The sequence below is a fragment of the Physcomitrium patens genome, chromosome 9 (genome assembly GCF_059467195.1).
Source record: "Physcomitrium patens ecotype Gransden chromosome 9, ASM5946719v1, whole genome shotgun sequence".
Lineage (NCBI taxonomy): Eukaryota > Viridiplantae > Streptophyta > Bryopsida > Funariales > Funariaceae > Physcomitrium > Physcomitrium patens.
The window spans coordinates 8,835,635-8,854,044 of NC_143418.1; the positions used below are offsets into that span (position 1 = coordinate 8,835,635).

The 18,410-nt window shown below is 30.6% G+C and overlaps 1 protein-coding gene across 2 annotated transcripts; it reads right to left on the reverse strand.

The window, feature by feature from the left end:
* Positions 1-12,495: 12,495 nt before the first annotated feature.
* On the reverse strand, positions 12,496-17,495 carry LOC112287072 (uncharacterized). Of its 2 annotated transcripts, none has more exons than XM_090253085.1 (10): positions 17,251-17,495; positions 16,228-16,408; positions 15,868-15,999; positions 15,322-15,372; positions 14,928-15,024; positions 14,613-14,659; positions 14,054-14,267; positions 13,781-13,907; positions 13,425-13,467; positions 12,496-13,016 (listed from the first exon to the last, which is right to left on the reverse strand). In XM_090253085.1, exons 2-10 carry the CDS (start codon positions 16,324-16,326, stop codon positions 12,942-12,944), a joined length of 885 nt encoding a protein of 294 aa, XP_090109211.1. In that variant the 5' UTR covers positions 16,327-16,408; positions 17,251-17,495; the 3' UTR covers positions 12,496-12,941. The 2 variants fall into 2 exon arrangements, with proteins under 2 accessions (XP_090109211.1, XP_024385475.1); XM_024529707.3 differs by having other exon boundaries at positions 16,228-16,415.
* Positions 17,496-18,410: the final 915 nt, after the last annotated feature.

Below are 18,410 nucleotides of genomic sequence, written 5' to 3' on the forward strand. Positions count from 1 at the left end.
CCACATAGCTCCTAGTTAAGAATATATATGGAAGCAAGAGTAAAGACTGCTTCAATCTTGTCAATTTTTAGTCTTTAGTCTTATTTTAAGACTTTCTAGTCTTCTTATTTTTGGCAATATCCATTCTAGTTAATATTACATTATTTTTTGAGTGACTTTTTAGTTCTCTTCAATGATACAAGAGTATATTGAGGATTGTCTTTTTTTGAGATTCATGTCTTTGACAGAAGTTGATACATCTTCAAAAGATATCAAAAGAAAGAAGTACTTACTTTCTTAATTAGCTCTCTAATTACTTTATCTTGTATGGTTCAAGCAATGAATGTAAATTTATTTGTAATAGAAGAGCTACTATCATTTGAATCTTTGCAAATTTTTTTTAAGCATTTAGAGCACAACTATAGAAGTTTTAGGTGTGATCAAATGTAATGCATTCAAGATCTCTATTGTAAAAAAAAAAAAAAAAATACTCTATATATCATATATATACATTTGACTTGGTTTGTAGTAGAGTCAAGAGGTGTGTTTGCTGAGAGCAAACTTGTTAAGATTTTCTTATCTAAGATTGATAAAAGACTCTTGGATTTAGTGACATTAAGAATTATTTTCAATTATGACGGCAAAGCAACATTGGCACAAGCATTTACTAAAGTTGAGATATGCAATAGGATACCTTATCAATATGATACTACCAATATGGTAGCTTGGATTATGGATGTATTTCAGCCCAAGAAGATGGCAACTGCCACAAGTAGCTTTGTAAAAATTCAATCTGAAAAGATCATGTATTATTGGAGCTATGATAAATTTGATTATACAAAAAATGATTTCAATTATTTTAAGAAGAATAAAGCCATACCCATGGATAAGTCTAAGCCAAAAGTTGAGATTATTAAACTAAAAGATAAATCTAAGAAGAAGCAATTGAAGTATAGTCATTGTGATAAGCTTAAGTATAATGAAGATAATTGCTTCACATTATATCGATACAAACAGTTTACTTTGGATAAAGAAAAGGCTTTAGAAGCTAAAATTGCTAACTTATAGAAGAGATTCAATAGTATGGCCTCATTAGGCTAAGTCACTAGATCTCATATGGCTTTTAGAACTATAACAAGTTCTTCTTTTCCAATAAATTATATATTGGATGCATTGAGAAAAATAGTGGTTGCAATTGCTATACATGCCCAAATAAGAGCTAAGAATATAGCACATACAATAAAAGAAATATTAGAACCTTTTTTTGGCCGTCAAAGTAATTGTAGAGATTCTAATACTTATGTATAATTGAATTTATCTTTTGGCCTTGTGGATGTTAATTTTCTAGTAAAGCCTTCTAATTTCCATTCAATATAAGATGAACATACTAGTATTAAAAACATAGTACATATTTTGGCTTATAAAATATTAAATATACTTATATTTTTTTAATGTTGACTTGTTAGCTTCAAAATTTAAACCAATAAGGATCTTTTATTTAATTGATAAAATATTAGAAGGCATAGTACCTATGCCATTATTAAAAGGGGCTCAAGCGGTAACAAAATCTTCAATATAAGAGAATTTTGTTAAATTACAAGTAAAACTTCCAATTGAAGCTATTGTTATATTTAATAAAAATCACTTGAAAGTCACAATCATAAATCCTTTAAGTGAGGTACATTTTTATCCGATATTACAACTAGACTTGTTCGAGTACATCAAAATTTGCAACTAAGAGTTGCACAATTAATTAATGACAATAACATACTGATTGTTAGCTATTTTAAAGGTAATACCACTCGTGCTACATCTTTGCATGTTATGTTGAATTTTGGGGGCAGTTTTAATTAATAAGTAACTCATTCAAGAATTAAGTCTTATTTCTACAAATCTAAAATCTTATCTTTTTACTATTATCACTTTACTAAAGAACATGAAGCAAATTATTGGCTACATCAAGCAACCTTTGTAATTAATATTTTGCATTGGATCTAGTTCACTTTATTCACACTTATTTCTAAAGTATGTAGTGACTAGTGCCACCAACTATAATATTTTAGTGGTCAATAAGTCTTTTATCTATTTGGTTTTGGCCTTGATAATTAGAATAAAGAAGCATGGATTTTACTAGGATGATCTACTGGTGATTGAAAGAAAGAATTCATTCTAATCATATTTACAGCCACTACTATAATTATGTTAATAGAAATCTTATTTGATTGTAGTATATTAACATTTGATTTGCCTTGTAGAGTAATTCTATTAGAAGAAATCTTAGCATTTAAGTTTTGTTATATAGAACTAACTAATTTACTCTCTTTAGAAGTTTATGTAAAATATTAGAAGAAACTATTTCTTTCATGAAAAATATGTATAAAATATTTTTGCCAATGTAAAGAGCTTATATCTTCATTTGATATATTGAAGATAACAAAATCTTCTTTCTTATCTACTTTTGTCTAACCTATTCATTTGCATCCATCAAATGAGAGTATTACCATTAAAAAGTACTTTGTAGGCATTGATACAAGTTTGGTAGGAATATTAGAGATTAGCCTTATTATTCAATGATACATTCACATAAATATTGAAATTGCACTTAGTGGAGTAGCTCAATGTCATCTCCAAAGATCATTAGTTATATATCTCAAATAATTATAACCTTATGCTATTCTTGGTTATTTTAGCCAATTATTTTTGGAATGTCACTATCATTAGTAATGAAGATTTGAAGAGATTAGGCCACATAGACTTATTAATTATTGAGTGGCCTTGTCAAGATCATTCATGTATTAGAACATGTCAAAGATTAGATGATCTTTAATCAAATTTATTTAGAAATTTGATACGGCTTGTACAATGGTGGTTTATGCATCAAACTATATCACTTGGATATATTTTTGAAAATATACCACTATTAGATGACATTCAAATATAAGTATTAGACCCTCATCAATATATTAACTAACTTCTTGATTCTTCAATCTATGTAGATGCTACGGGTTTGGGTTCCTATATTTATTGATCTCGTTTGATTTGGACCAACCTAGCATTATCTCATGTATTTATAAAAACACTTTCTAGAGTTAAACAACCTCTTGGATACCATATTGATGAAATCTTGAATGATAATAAAATTTCTTTGATTGTCACTAAGATTGATGAACCTTCTCTTATGTTAGTTAGTAAGATAGAGGCACTTCATGGCGTGTTTCCTATATTTGTAATATTTTTAGCATCTTTTTTATTTTGAGCTCGTAGACCTAGTATGATTTGGAATGTCAATTAAAAAACCTATAAAGAACCTAATGCCAATGAAAGAGAGCATGCCATGGACTTTTTAACTGGTACTAAAATTGCTTACAATCTTACTAAAAGACAATGTCATTTTTACCTAAGCTAGGCTATGGATTTCAACACTTTGATACAGATTTTTACTATATGCCTTATTATTCAAAAGTATTTTCATGACCATATTAATATTCTAAAGTCAGAGAACAATGGCCAATGAACAATGGATCTTGAATTTATTAATGTTAATAAATCCAAGTCATTTCTTTACTTACAAAGGCATACAATAAATAAGCTACAAGCTCAAGGTGTATTCGTAGTTTTAGTTGAAAACTTAAAGAAAAAAAATGCTCAAGGGACTCTCTCATGGAATTTTTTTTTGAAAGACATTCCATGTTCTATCAACATTTTTAATTCACAAAAATATTATAGTAATGAAGTCTTTTATTTAGTTAGAAATAAAGATGTTGGAAATATAGGAATTGTTTTTTCAATAGATTAGTAGCTAAAGGTTGTATTGGCATGTAATGGTGCTCCATTAGTGAAGAAAGAAACCATAAAATTTGATGAATAGCCATTGGAATTAAGGCCACATCTTATTGATACCAAAGTACAAAAGATACAAGCTTTTATTTGCTTGTATTACAATTATTTTGCTTTAATCTTAAAGATCTTGAAGATTATAAAAGAAAACTTATTTATATCCAATTGGAAGATGATCACCTAATCTTTTGACAATCTTATAGGTTTAGTGCTTTAGAAAAAGTTGGTCTCCAAGCTTGTTGCTAAAAGTTATTAGGTACAAGCTTGATTAAACTTTCTAATAGTGAGTATCCTTCTGCTATAGTTATGCCTTCAAAGAAGGATGTTTTTATCAATTGGAAAGAGAAGCGGATATTTGGACACTATTGTTTAGTTAATTGTAAGATTAACTTTGATCAATATCCAATATCAATGTCAAAAGAATTATTTGATGCAATAGGATTCTCTTAAATATTCAGTACACTAGATTTAAGATCTGGTTATTACCAATTACAATTACTTATTAAAGATTGGATGAAGATAATATTTTGAAGAGTTGATCAAAATGACAAAGATCAATTCTATCACTAGAAGTTCCTTCCATTTGGTCTTAAGAATGCACTTGCTAAGTTTCAATAGGTGATGGACCAAGTTTTATTTGGCTTATCATTTGGTAGATGCAATATTAATGATGTTATTATTTTAATAATACTCCACAAGATAATGTGAGAAATTTATAAGTAATATTTGATCAATTAAAATAATAGAAATTATACTTACATCATGAAAAGTGTAAATTATTCTATGAACAATTATCATATTTGGATCACATGATTATTTCAGGAGGTCTTGGCATATAGCAAGCAAAGATAGATACCTTGCTAAAAATCTTGATATCATGTGATATTGCATAATTTCAAGCTTTCTTAAAATTGGCAAATTAATATCAAAGATTTATTAAAAACTTTAGCATCATTTCTAAGCCTTTAAGTATTCTTAGATGTAAAGATCAACTATGGACTTAGAATCATGAGCAACAACATGCATTCAATACATTAAAGCAAAAGTTGGATTCAACTTGAATGCTTTGAAGTTTGGATGCCAATAGACCTTTTCAATTATACACAAATTGGAGTGCAGTAGAATTAAGAGTAGTCTCGATACAAAAAAATGATGTATGATGGAAATATATCTTTGAATTTGCTTCTAAAAGTGATAACAATATAAAGTTAAATTATTCAACTTATGAAGGAGAAACTTTGGCAATAATTTGGACATCACTCACTTTTGACCTTATTTGTATGGTCAATATTTTATATTGGTAATTAACCATCAAGGTTTGAAGTGGCTTATGGAGTTAAAGAAGATTATTGAAAAGCTTACAAAATTGCTTTTATTTCTTTAAGAATATAACTTTGAAATTGTACATTAGACAAGCATTATTAATTTGGATGCCAATGGATTTTTTTGTAATCCATGTCTTTCAAAAGAAGACATAATCAAAGCTTGGTGGTATCAAAATTTTGATTGAAAAGCAATTCTTGCATGGCATGCATCCACATATTTAACTTTAATGTCAAGTTTTGCAATCATGGTTCTTCACCAAAATTCACATAAAGAATTAGAGAAGAATCAAGTGATTAGTAATGTTTGAAAAGATCTTACAATCTTATATAAGCTTCAATAAAGAATATTCTTTTTAATTATTTCTAAAATAGAAAAAGATAGGATTAGTCATTAAATAATAAGATTTTGTTAAGAGATTAATTTTTTATTTTATAAATGGCTTGATAGAGCTTGAGACATAGTTCTAAGGCTAGATCAAAGAGCCTCCTTTATACACCAAGTACATGAAGAATTTGAACATTTGAGGTGCATAAGATACATTCTATATTATATAATAAGTATTGGTGGAGTAATATAAATCAGCAAGTGGTCACATATATTTTTCAATATAAAGTATGTGATTAAGTTAAATCAAGCTTTAATACTTTATCATCTCAATTGAAGCTATTATATATTATGGATTTATATTATTATTGATCTTTGGACTTTATTGGGCTACTTGTTGTTATCTTTTAAGGAACTAAATACATATTAGTAATAGTAGAGCATTTTAGCAAGCGGATTGAACTTGTGGCTCTATCACAAAATTCTTCAGAATTGGTAGCTATGGCTTTTTTTGATCGAGTATTGACACATTTTGGAGTACCTATTGAAATCTTAATGTATCAACGAAGAAAGTTTCTTAGAAGTTTTAAAGCATCTTTGGTATCTTATAGTCCTTACTAGTTATTATATGGATGGAAGTCAATTCTACATAGCTCAATACGTAAAAAATTAGCTCTAGTTATTGAACTAGATGATCTTAATGTTTGAATTCAATGTCTATATAACCAAGCAGATTTCTTTTAACAAGCCATGCCTATGGCTATAGAAAACTTATCCATTGTCCAACATTGCAATACTTTGTAATATGCTTATATTTATAATTGAGCTTATTGACCTCACTTATATAGCTTCTTTGAAGAAGATTATATTTATTTATAATATGAGATATCTACAATACTTGATGTTAAAATAAGATGCACAATTCTATGTGTAAAGAATGTATTACCTAGTGGTATTTTGTTATCATAAGGTAAGGATGGAAAAGAATATTGGGACCATTCAAAGAATTATGTTCCTTGTCATCTTCTTATTGATGACTCTATATATCCTCAATTAGCACTTCTGCCAATTGATTTTTTTTATTTTATATGTGGTAAGAAGAAAGGGATTGCTACTATGTTTTTATGTAATCAATGTCAATGTGGATAGCATATGGCATATTTGACACTACTTCTTTTGCTTCTTCCATCAAGAGATTGGATTTTTTTTTTATATTTTAAGAAATCTTCTAACCATGCCTCATCTCTTTATTAAGATTGAAGATTTTTTTTATTGTGTGTGTTACACACTTTGGTGGTCTAACTGCTACAACACTAAATTTTGAGGAATACAGTTTAATATTCATATTATAGTAATATTCATCTTCAATGATGTGTGTTTGTAGTCTTAGTTGATTGGAAGGACTCTTAATCAACTGAAAGAGGTACTTGAGAGTATATTAGGTGTCTATTTTTATTATATTTAAATTATATATTTTATAATTAATTTATAGCACTTGATAAGTTGCAAGTAACAATCTTTATTTATATATCAACTCTCACGTAATATGGTATTAAGTGCCAGATTCCATTCAATGTAGGTAATTTAATTTGATAAGTGGTTTTTCATCCATTGACAGTTTTTTTTGTTAATTGACTTGTTCATTTCTATTAAGGTTTGAACACTTAAATGGAGAAAAATCCTTGACTTCACATTCTTATGAAGTCAAGTCTTGTTGTAAGGATTTGCTTGGTTATGGTATTTTAGAAATTTAGATTTCTTTATTTTCACATTTACACTCTTGGATTCTTTTTTTGTGGTGTGAGAGATAGCTTGACTTAGTTTGGTATAAATTTCTAATCTTTTTTTGAGAGTGTATTGAATATATATTTGTATTTAATTTAAATTACATACTTTATGATTGGTTTGTAGAACTCAATGTATTGTGTGTAACAATCTTTTTTTATACAATATTATATAATATTTAGTAAATTTTTTATTCTTTTTTTAGAACCATCACTTTATTTTATAATAGATATTTTTTTAAGACTTAAAAATTATAAAAAATATTTTTTATTAAATTTATAAGTCTTTTTTTTTTTTTTAGATAAAAAATTTGTTAAAAGACATAGAATATCTTTAGTAATAAAAACTAAGTCTTTCTATGTAGAATTTATAAATGATCATCTTTTTTTTTTTGAAGATATTACATATAAAACTATTCCTATAGATATAGTACTAAATAGTTATAAAAGCTTAGTGGAATTGAATATATTTAGATCCACATCTAATCCAGTCATTTCAGATTTATTATAATTAAATAAATAAAACTCTCAGACAGATTGAATTTCTTATAATCTTGATTTTTTTCATGACATAACCAAGTCTTTTGTTTTTCATTTAGAAATAAATAAGTTCAGTCCAATCAAACTCTCATTTATAGGTACAAGAGCATTCATACTTGTTGAAAAAGAAATATCATCTTTTGTTATCTATACTATCTTATTTCTAATGGTAAATAGACTTTAGATATCAAGGATAAGAATTTAATGAAGGCAAATAAAAAAATGAAATTTTATTCAAAGAAAGATGAAAAAATAGAAATAAGAAAGTATGTATATTCAAAAGAAACTAAAATGGCTATTGCTAAAAGATAAGAAAACTAGAGACCCTTGAAACTAGATTAGAATAAAAAAAAAATTGATAAGAGTGAAGAAGTCTTTATTCTTTCCTCCATATATATTATCTAACTAAAAGCTATGTAGCAACATTCTATAGGACCTTCAATATATGTCCAATTTACAAGACATGTAATTAATTTGTAAGACAAGTTTTTTATATGTGCACCACATAATTAGCTTGTATTACAATGTACCAATACATAAAACATATGGCTAATTTTTTGGCCAAGTATTCAACCTATTTATCACTCTTAGACACATATAAAGGTGAAACTGTATCTATAAAGCTTTTCTACAAGATATTATCAAATAAATCTTCTTTTATTTATTTCTATCTCTTTATATTATCTAGGTAATTATAAGAATAAATATGTATGTCCATGATATAAAATAGCATTTGAATTCAATATGAATATTATTAAGGCATATTTAAAAATAATAGTGAAAATATTTTTCTAGAATATTGAGCTTATAAATGCTCAATTCAACTTTAAAAAGAGTTCAACTACAATTTGAATCAATCCACAATTTATCACAAAATGACTTGACTTCATTCAAGGAATACATTCGTAAAAACTTGGCTAAAAATTTCATATACCATTTAAAATTTCTAGCAAAAGGTTTTATCTTATTTGTAAAAAATAAAAAATAATAATAAAAAAAGATCAATTTGGAAGTATGCAAATTTTTGAAAAATTAACAAAATTACCATCAATAATATCTAAACTTTTTAATTGATATGAAGACTTTTTAATCAATTCATTCAAGCCAATATCTATATTAAATTAGATCTATAAGAAAATTATAACTTAGTACGTATTAAAAATAAAGATGAATGAAAGACTAAATTTTGGACTAATATGGGTATTTTAAATATAATGTCATGTCTTTTGGACATACAAATGCACCAAATGCTTTTTAACATCTAATAAATAATTTTTTTATACAATATTTAGAGAGTTTTTTATTTAAATAATTTTTTGATCTATTCTAATAATTCAAAATAATATGAATTTTATATTCATTTTTGTTCCAAAAATTTAAAGATATAGGATTACATACTAAAAGAAAAAGTATATATTTCACACAATTCAAGTTAATTTCTTAAGATAAATTATTTCAAATGATTGCCATATGATGGATTCTATGAAATTTCAAATTATTATAAATTAAAATATTTTAAAAATATTAAAATAAATTTATTTTTATTTTATTAAATATTTATCAATTATTATTGGATTTTTATTAAAAAAAAATTTCAAATTACAAATCTACTTAAGTATTTGACTTTTATAGACAAACTTGAGTAGAATAAAGAAATGATGTAGTATTTGAAGCTTTAAAGATAAATTTTACTCCACCTCCAATTTTATATTGCATTGAATTTTTTAAGGTATTCTTTTTAGAAAAAAATGCAGTAGACTTTATCTTAAGTGTAGTATTGTAAAGATGTTCTTATAAATATTTGTATTCAATATTACTTATCAATCAAGAAAACAACAAGGTTTGTTGAATACTCTTTTAATACATTTTTATTTTATAAAAAAAGAAGAAGATATAACTTGTGATTAACAACAAAAAATTATTTTTGAAGCTAGAGCAGTTTCATCTTTGAGCAATGAAATTACTATTGGCTATTGATTCAACATTTTTTGAGAAAGTTAAATTAAATATGTTCTTATATTTTATTGTTTATGATATTAAAAATAATTATTTTAAATTTCATGATACTTCTAAGTTCGAATTCAAAGAAAATCTTTTCTATTTCAAGTGACTCATTTATCTCTCAAATAATAAAATAAAATAATATATTTTTCAAGCTTGTTATAATTTTTCAACTAATATAATATGACTTTGGAGTTAATCCCAAGAGATTTTTGGTGGCCTCAAATGTAAAAGACAATTAAAGACTTTGTAAAATCATGTGATATTTATTCAAGTTTGATAACTCCTTGTCATCACTTTTATGCACTTCTTCAGCTATTATCTATATCAAAACAATCAGTCATATGTTTTAATGAATTTCATCACCAATCTTATAATTTTAAGTTCTTATGATTCTATATTAATGATAGTAGATTACTTTAATAAATTAATATATTTTGAACTATATACAAAAAATATCAAAAATAAAGAAACAATTAGATTTTTCTTAACATCTATTGCTATTATGGACTACTAATGGATATTATATCAAATGAAAGGACTCAAATTTGTATCTAGATTTTAAAATTTTCTTTTTAAGATATTAAAAATAGATGTAATACTATCTTTAATTTTTTTGTCCTCAAATTAATAGATAAACAAAACAAGTGAATTAGATATTTAAATAATATTTAAGATTTATCATAAACTACCATTAAGATGATTGATTTTTTTTTCATTAATATATATTTTTTTATAATAATACAATATAATCTTCTATTCAAAAATTATTCTTCTATATTAATTATGGTTATCATCCACAAATTAATACTTTTGATTTCTTAAAAGTTAATAATCTTGTAGATAAAGATTTTAAAAATTATTTAATAAAACTATATGCAACAATGAAGGTAAAATAAAAATAAAAATAAAAACTCAAAAACAATATAAAAATCAACACAAAAATCTATTACAGATCAACACAAAAAAAATCAACACAAAAATCTATTACATCAAATAATCCAAATTCCATATTAATGATAAGTTATGGTTATTTTTTGTAATATCAAAATTATTTGATCTTCTAACAATTTGGAAAACCATAGACTTGATCCAAATTTTATTTGTAGACAAATCAATCCACTTGCATATCAATTATACTTACCAAAGTTTATAAAGATCCATCTTATATTGTATGTGTCATTTTTTAAGCTATATAAAATTCTAATTCTTTTCCTTGATATCAACTCACTATTGCTAGCTTTGATATAGTTGTAATAAATCATCGCATTCTTAAGATATAGTCCTCTTGTATATAATGCCATAAATAAGATTTTACAAAACTTATTAAAAAATCTCTGTTACTTTCATCATTTTTATAAAATTACAAGTTAAATTAAATGTAGTTAAATTAAAATATAATATTTCAAAATTTTAACTAAGATTATGTTATATATTGCACATTATCAAATATTAAATATTTTCTTGTTTGAAAAGATATAATATTTATATAATAGATATTTTAATTCTTAAAATTTATTTTTATAAATAAATTTATTAAATAAATTTTAATAATGATAGATTAACAAATTATATCTTAGAAATTATAATCATAATATTTTGGAGTACAAATGAGTCTTATAGTGATATAATATAATCATATCAATTTAAAAATCTTAATGTGTTTTAAAAATATTCAAGGATACAAAGAAAAGAAAATGCGCCAATAACTAAAAAGCTTTAAAAGAACATATTATAGTTGATAATTTTGTTGAACTAAAAACTATATCTAAAATAATTACTCTTTCTATTTATTTGTATATGAAAATAAAAAAATTGATTAATTTGCATGTGTAAATGAGAAATTCATAAATATGTGAAATTAAATTGTTAAACTAGATAAAACCTCAAAAATATGATAGCTTTGTTTCTTTGGAATTCATTCAAGTCATATTTGAGAGAATTTAGCAATATTGGATCTATTATCACAACTAAGCAGTTTGTGATATCAAACTAATTTTTATTGAAGCCCAGTCTAGAAACTCAACCTCAATATGAATACAAGTGATAATGTCTTAGTTTACTTAATTTCGAGCCTGTTTTTATAAATTTGCTTGTTCTTGGTTCATAATCATCTATTCGTGGCTGCAGTTGGAGGGTTCGATTCAAACAATGTAGAACTGTAGTTTCTGTTATCGAAAGCTGAGGAAAAGAGAGATTGCTGCATGGCTTCTCAACAAGAAATGTTGTCAATTTCTGTTGGGCAAGAATATGTGGACAGCAGCAAGTGAGGACCTACAGACTGTTTACAGCCCGTGTTCAAAAAATTATGATTATTTTCATTTTGCTTCTTCCTTATAGGATTAATGAAGCAAAATCTCACTGGGTATAAAAGATGAGTTGTTACCAACTTCTTTACTGATGAAGTACAATACATTCCACACTTCGTTATCCTTAACAGTCTTCCACTTCTAGTGTAAAATGGCATTGACAGAGCAACTAAATGAAGCTGAGTACTCAACACATTCACACCTGACATAATGTCGTCCACCTTCGTGGATCACTTACAGATGACAAATGCTAAGTTATTATCAACTACAATGAAAACCCTAATACTATCAATACAAATTTTCAACCACGATGGTGTTCAGAAGGTCAGATGAAAGTCATCATAAAGCTTTCAGCGTGTAGAGAGAAAGGCCAGTGAACTCATGAACGCCAAATCTAACGAAGGGTTCGTCACGTAGGACTTCTGGCAGCAATAATTTTATTTCCACAGCTGAAACAAACAAAAGACACAAATAGTACATCGTCTACAATACACAATACTTTCCAGGATCCAGCTGGTCCCTGTAAACACCTCCATATCCAGCCAGCTTCAGAAAACCCTATTCAGGGAAAACTTATCCTCTTCCCAGCTAGTGTCCATCACTGCATCTGTCGAACTAGCCGTGAGTCCAAAACCCTCCTTAACATTGAACATGACCTGTACGACGAAGCGAACAGGTCCGAAAACGTCCTATGAAACATTTCACATTGGAAAAGGATGCCTCATTGAAATAGGCAGTTCATAAAGAACGGTGAAATGTTGTTTGAAGTATGAGCGTATAACCCCGAACAAGAGAGAATCTCAATTTGTTGGCAAGGACGGCCTGTACAAACCCACATGTCTCAATTCGGTAGAAATTTTCCTCGCAATATTGCCTCCGCTTTGCGCACTTCCTTGACGGCTCCAATGACAAAGATCTACATCAAGAGCACCAACCAATTACGGAGGCAATCACTAATCTCTAATCTTGTGTTGATTTCACGATCCTGAGTAGAATCGTGAATGGGTGAGAATCTCAACAGTTTAAAAAGAACGGATTGGTTACGTGGTCCAGTTTGTAGTTGATTATCATAGACACCAATTTTCAGTCAACCAATAAACTTGTGAAAGACAAAAAAAATATAACTTACAGCTACATTAGAACGCTACAGATCAAGTATCCATGGGACCGCAGATAGTCTAATAGAATAAAACCTAATAATATCAGAGTAAAATACACACAATGCAATCTTCAATATCTTTAAAATAATAAAACCATAATTCGATGATGAGATTTAAATTTTTTAAAGAAAATTTTGACTCATCAACTACGATGATGGACTTACCTTATCAGGGGGTCCTTTTTGTCCCCCAATGAAGATGTCAGCCCTGCGTGTTAAAATGAGGAAAAAAATAAAATAAAATCAGATACGATTGTGCGGTTTGTCGAAATAAATGATGAGACAAGTTGTGCGGCACGCGCACATCATCACCAACGCATATTACATAGAGGGTTTAAGCATTTAGTAGTTGATGAAGCGTGGATCAATGCGATTATGGCATACTATGTGAAAGATGTCTAAATTTCAGAAACAAAAACAATTATTTAACACCTACTTGTGTTAGACTTAAGTCGAGAATCTGCGTGTGTATACATTAAAGTCGAAAGAAGCCACTGGCGTACGAAACTCTGCAACATTACCTGCAGCATTGCTTGATAGAAAGGATGGAGGAACCTTTTCTGCCAATAACGAGACCCATCTTTCCACTAGGAACATCTACCACCGCCAGTACCTCCTCTTGAAGAAGTTCTCCATTGATCAGTTGCTCTGGTTCCGAACATGAAATCATGGTCGTTCTGGTTTGAGCATCACAAGAAAATGTATATCTCACTGCATATTTAACCAAATTCAACCACTACATAATAATGATGCTAAGATGTGAAAGAAATGAAGATCGACCGTATTCTTCATACCTGGAGGGGGTGGAAGGGGACAACCCAAGAAACAATCATCACCAGCGCAGAAGCACTGGCAGTAAAGAGAGCTTCGAACACTAAGACGCCACTTGGATAGCTCCGTTAAGGACTTCACCATACGCTCATAAATACGGAGAAGAAATCGCACGTCATCAGCTGCGACGCGCTTCATCATCACAGTCCAGGGTCTATGCGCCCAAAACTGAGGATCCTATTCATAGTATCAAGCCGCTGGTAAGAACAGCAACTTATCGTGACAATTTTCTCAGGATGCGACATCAACTTCATAAAAATATGTTTTCTGATGCTTTGACACTTAAACCAATATAATATACAAGTGATTTTGACAGTTGGTCCACTCTAAGATAGGACAAAGGGCCTGCATAACTGTCGAGGATAATGGCGGTAGACCCCAACTTCAACCAATAGGTTACCTTTGAAACAATTTAAGTGGGCAATCTGACAAAGCACTGAACGCTCATGAACACCTATTCAATGTCATTTAAAAAAAAAAAAAAAAAAAAAAAAAAAAAATCTTCACGAGATAGCAACTAACCTTCCTCAGCAGCACTCGGACCTCCTCTTTCTCATCGTAAACTACACCTGTAAAGTTGATAATATTGTCAGGACTACAGCAGACTACTACAACTCATCACCTGCAAAACCTGTAAACCGAGCATAATATACAGTAAATATACGACCACATTCGCAAAGCATTCTGATTCCAAACGCATTGTGTGACAATGCTTTAGATGGCGATACGAAGTCTTAACACACACAGGAACTACACGTGAAACACAAGCCGGCGTGGATCAGGTGACGGAAGTGGATTACAACATGTAATACGCCAAAAAGGTGAGGACACTCATACCACAATATCTTTCATCTGCCAAGAGATCCACAAAAGAAATGTAATCATCTGGCACCCATTTTTTTCCATGTTGTTCCTTCAGCAATGTATAGGCAATCTGAAATAACCCTTCAAATACTGTTACTCTCCAGAACTTCTCCAGCATCAGTTTAGTGCAAAAAGAAATGAGTTAAGGACTTCATAATCGACAGTCGGATGGAAAAAAGCATCTATAACTGATAATATTCCAACCGACAAAGAAGAATTGATTTTGCCAGGCTTTCATAGGAATTAACTGCTGCCCTTCATGAACATCTAAAGAGAAGAAGAATGCGTCTTCGAGCTTCGTGCTGAAACTCAAATAATATAATACTCTGGGGGTTTGAATGGAATTTGAGCAGGCAACTGAACTAACCTGGGTGTCAAACACATTGTTCAGTTTGATGCCGTACTGGAAATACAAGGCCTGCAAAGCAACCAGAAGTAGCTTGTGAATTACTGCATCACGACAAATATAACAAGTGCGCCGCTAAAATTGTCGACAGAGAAACGAGTAATTACACGTTTCAGAAGTAGAGAAGAATTTATAATGCATCAAAGTTCTACTCAGCACCAAGCTAGTCAAAAAGTCCTGGGTATTGTCCACCCTACCCAAATAAACGCATTAAGATAGAAGATACGTAGATTGCTTGCAAAACATCCTACAGAACATGTCACCTCAAGAAAAGCCTCGAAGTCACTAAACTAGCATCTGATAGCACTGAGAGGAGGGACTGATAGAAAGACTGTTGCACATCAGATTCCGGGGGCTAACTATCGTTATAATTGCTATGTTGCATAAAATTATACCATTAAAGAAAGAATGTTTACATAAAAAGAGTACTATCACTTGGAAGAACAACAGTCCACAAACTAAAGAGATGATTCTGGGCAAAGAAAAAAGACTAAGACTGAGAGGCACCTCACTGTCGCGCTTACAGTCATGACAAACTTTGATGACATAGGGTGACTCCAGACCCAGTTTACAAGCTTGCATCAATGAATTGCCTCCCATTACTGCGTCCACCAAATAGACGGCGTCGTCGAATGCCAACTGTCGCGTGAAAATTTGTAGGCCTGTTAGACTACGAAAAAGCCATTTAAAAAGACTTTTCGTCCTAAGCTGGACTGTCAATGCGATGCCTTCATATAAGTCTTTGACACAAATACAACTCGACACACCCTCAAGACTAAAGATCTAAAGGAAATATGCAAATGCTGTCGGCACCCCGAATATGACAACAGCGAAGAGAGGGGATCGTTATGGGTAAGAGAAACGGACTTGCATGATACAGAGGCGGCCATAGCGAGCGAGGTCAACCCCTTCACAGTCAAAACCTATCACGAGTGGCTGATCAGGCCTGGGCTGCAGGAAGGACATCGGGAGCTGTGAGTGATGCGTGACGATGTGCACAGGTATTGGTAAAATCCAGGGTTCCGCATCACCCGATTGATTGCGGCTCCTGCACCCTGGCCACTCCAACGTTAGTTCCATGCTTCACTGTAGCAATCAACCTTTGCATACAGTAGACTTCGAGATTTACAAGGACGTACCGAGATCCAAAACAAGTGAACCAGCCGATTCCTCACATTTAAACAATCTGGAGATCGAGGGCGATTGTTGGAAATACATCCATTACTTGGAATTCATGGAACGTTTACACGATTTCCACATCTCCGTTTCTTAATTTAAACATTCTAACGTCACAATTCAACTTTAGGAACGGTGATCGAGAGAAAACAAGTCGGCGAGTATTTATTTATCGCAACGGCAATTAACATTTAGTCAGCAATTCCAGGGGCCAGGCACTATCTGTGCTCATCTCAGGGCAAAGCTGAAAATATACAAGACCTGAGGTTTGTGGAACCAACGCGTGATTGACCACGAGGCGCGAAGCAAACAGGAGATTTGTTGCAGCTTAGCAATTCTGACTCAAAATTCTGAGCTTAATCAAGTATTTCCAGCGAATTCAGCTTTTCCGATTACAGATAAAAACATCATGGACGAATTATCCAAGACTGCATGAGAAAAGTGACCAGAAGAAGGAGACGAAAACGAGCGAGAAAAAAGTCATAACAGAACAGCCACAATCTCGTCGTCTGCGGGACAGACCCGCACGCAACCAACCAACCAACACTCATCGAAATTCCGAGACACTTACACCTCATCAGAGCGGTAATGCGAGCCCCTCTAAGAACACAACAAAATCGAAGGAAATTTTCCGCAAAACCACCACAGAGCAAGAGCCGCATCACCAGACAAGACAACTGAAGAACAACGAATCCGGGATTCGTAAAACCGTACCCTCCACAGTCGGCCTGGCAAGGGGTGCGCCATGCGCGTCAAACATGGTTAAATTCATCGCATGCTCCACGGTCTGCCCCAGCGCGACGACGGGGCGAGCATTGGCGGGCCTGAAACCTACGGCTCGCTCCATTAGGAGCACAAAGAGCTGCGGGAAGCAACAAACCGAAGCTCCCTGGCCCTGCGTCCTCGGCTCCGCGATGCCAGTCGAGGATGTCTAGGGCTCGCGAGCTGCAAAGCTCGCAAAAGGATGAAAAATCTCTGCAACTCACTCTCCCTTTCCCTCGCTTCGTCCTTCTTCTCCCGCCCCCGCCTCCCACGGCACCGCACCCGGACTACGACATCGCCTCCCCTCTTCTTCGTGGATGAATAAAAATATTTGTTATTATGGATGTACGATATTCGTGACTATGCTTGGATTCGGTGATGGTTCTGCATCGGAACCTGAATCTTTCTCGATGAACGAATGAATATTTTTGGATGGTGGATGGATGATATTCGGCCGTCTAGTTTGGCGACGGTTCCACTCTGGAGCTGTCGTCAGATGTTTGTGATATTGCAATTAATGCACAATGGTAGAGTGAATCCTCAGTAAAGTCCAATAGGATGTTGTTCTTTTTCTGAAAAGAAGCTAAAAATATTTCAGTATTTTCTTCTTCTATGTTGATTATTATAATGAAATTAAATAAAATTAAATAAAATTAATACTAACTTTGCAAGTTCATTATTCCAAAAATTTGTATAAATAAGAATGTAGTATTTTATGTCAAGGCATTGTTTGGTTAAAAGGATAATTCATTTTATTAGAATGGAGCCATGGTACTCAAGTTGTATTGCCAAAATATAAAATGACCAAGAAATTGTAAGGATTAAAGATTCAAAATAAAATTTTAAATTGTGACATCAAACTTAGTCTACTATTTAAAAAATTGATCTATGGTTTATTTTATTTTTTTTAAGTTTATTAAAATCACAATTGGTACCTAATACTAGATAAATAAAATATTCTAATGATTTCTTGCACAAGAACATGTTAATAAACCTTGAATCCTTAATCTTAACTAATTATTTATATAGGATTTTGAATCATTTTTAGAACCCCAAAACCTTAATCTTGCACCTCTTCTACAAATAATTTAGAATCTCTTAACAATTGGTTG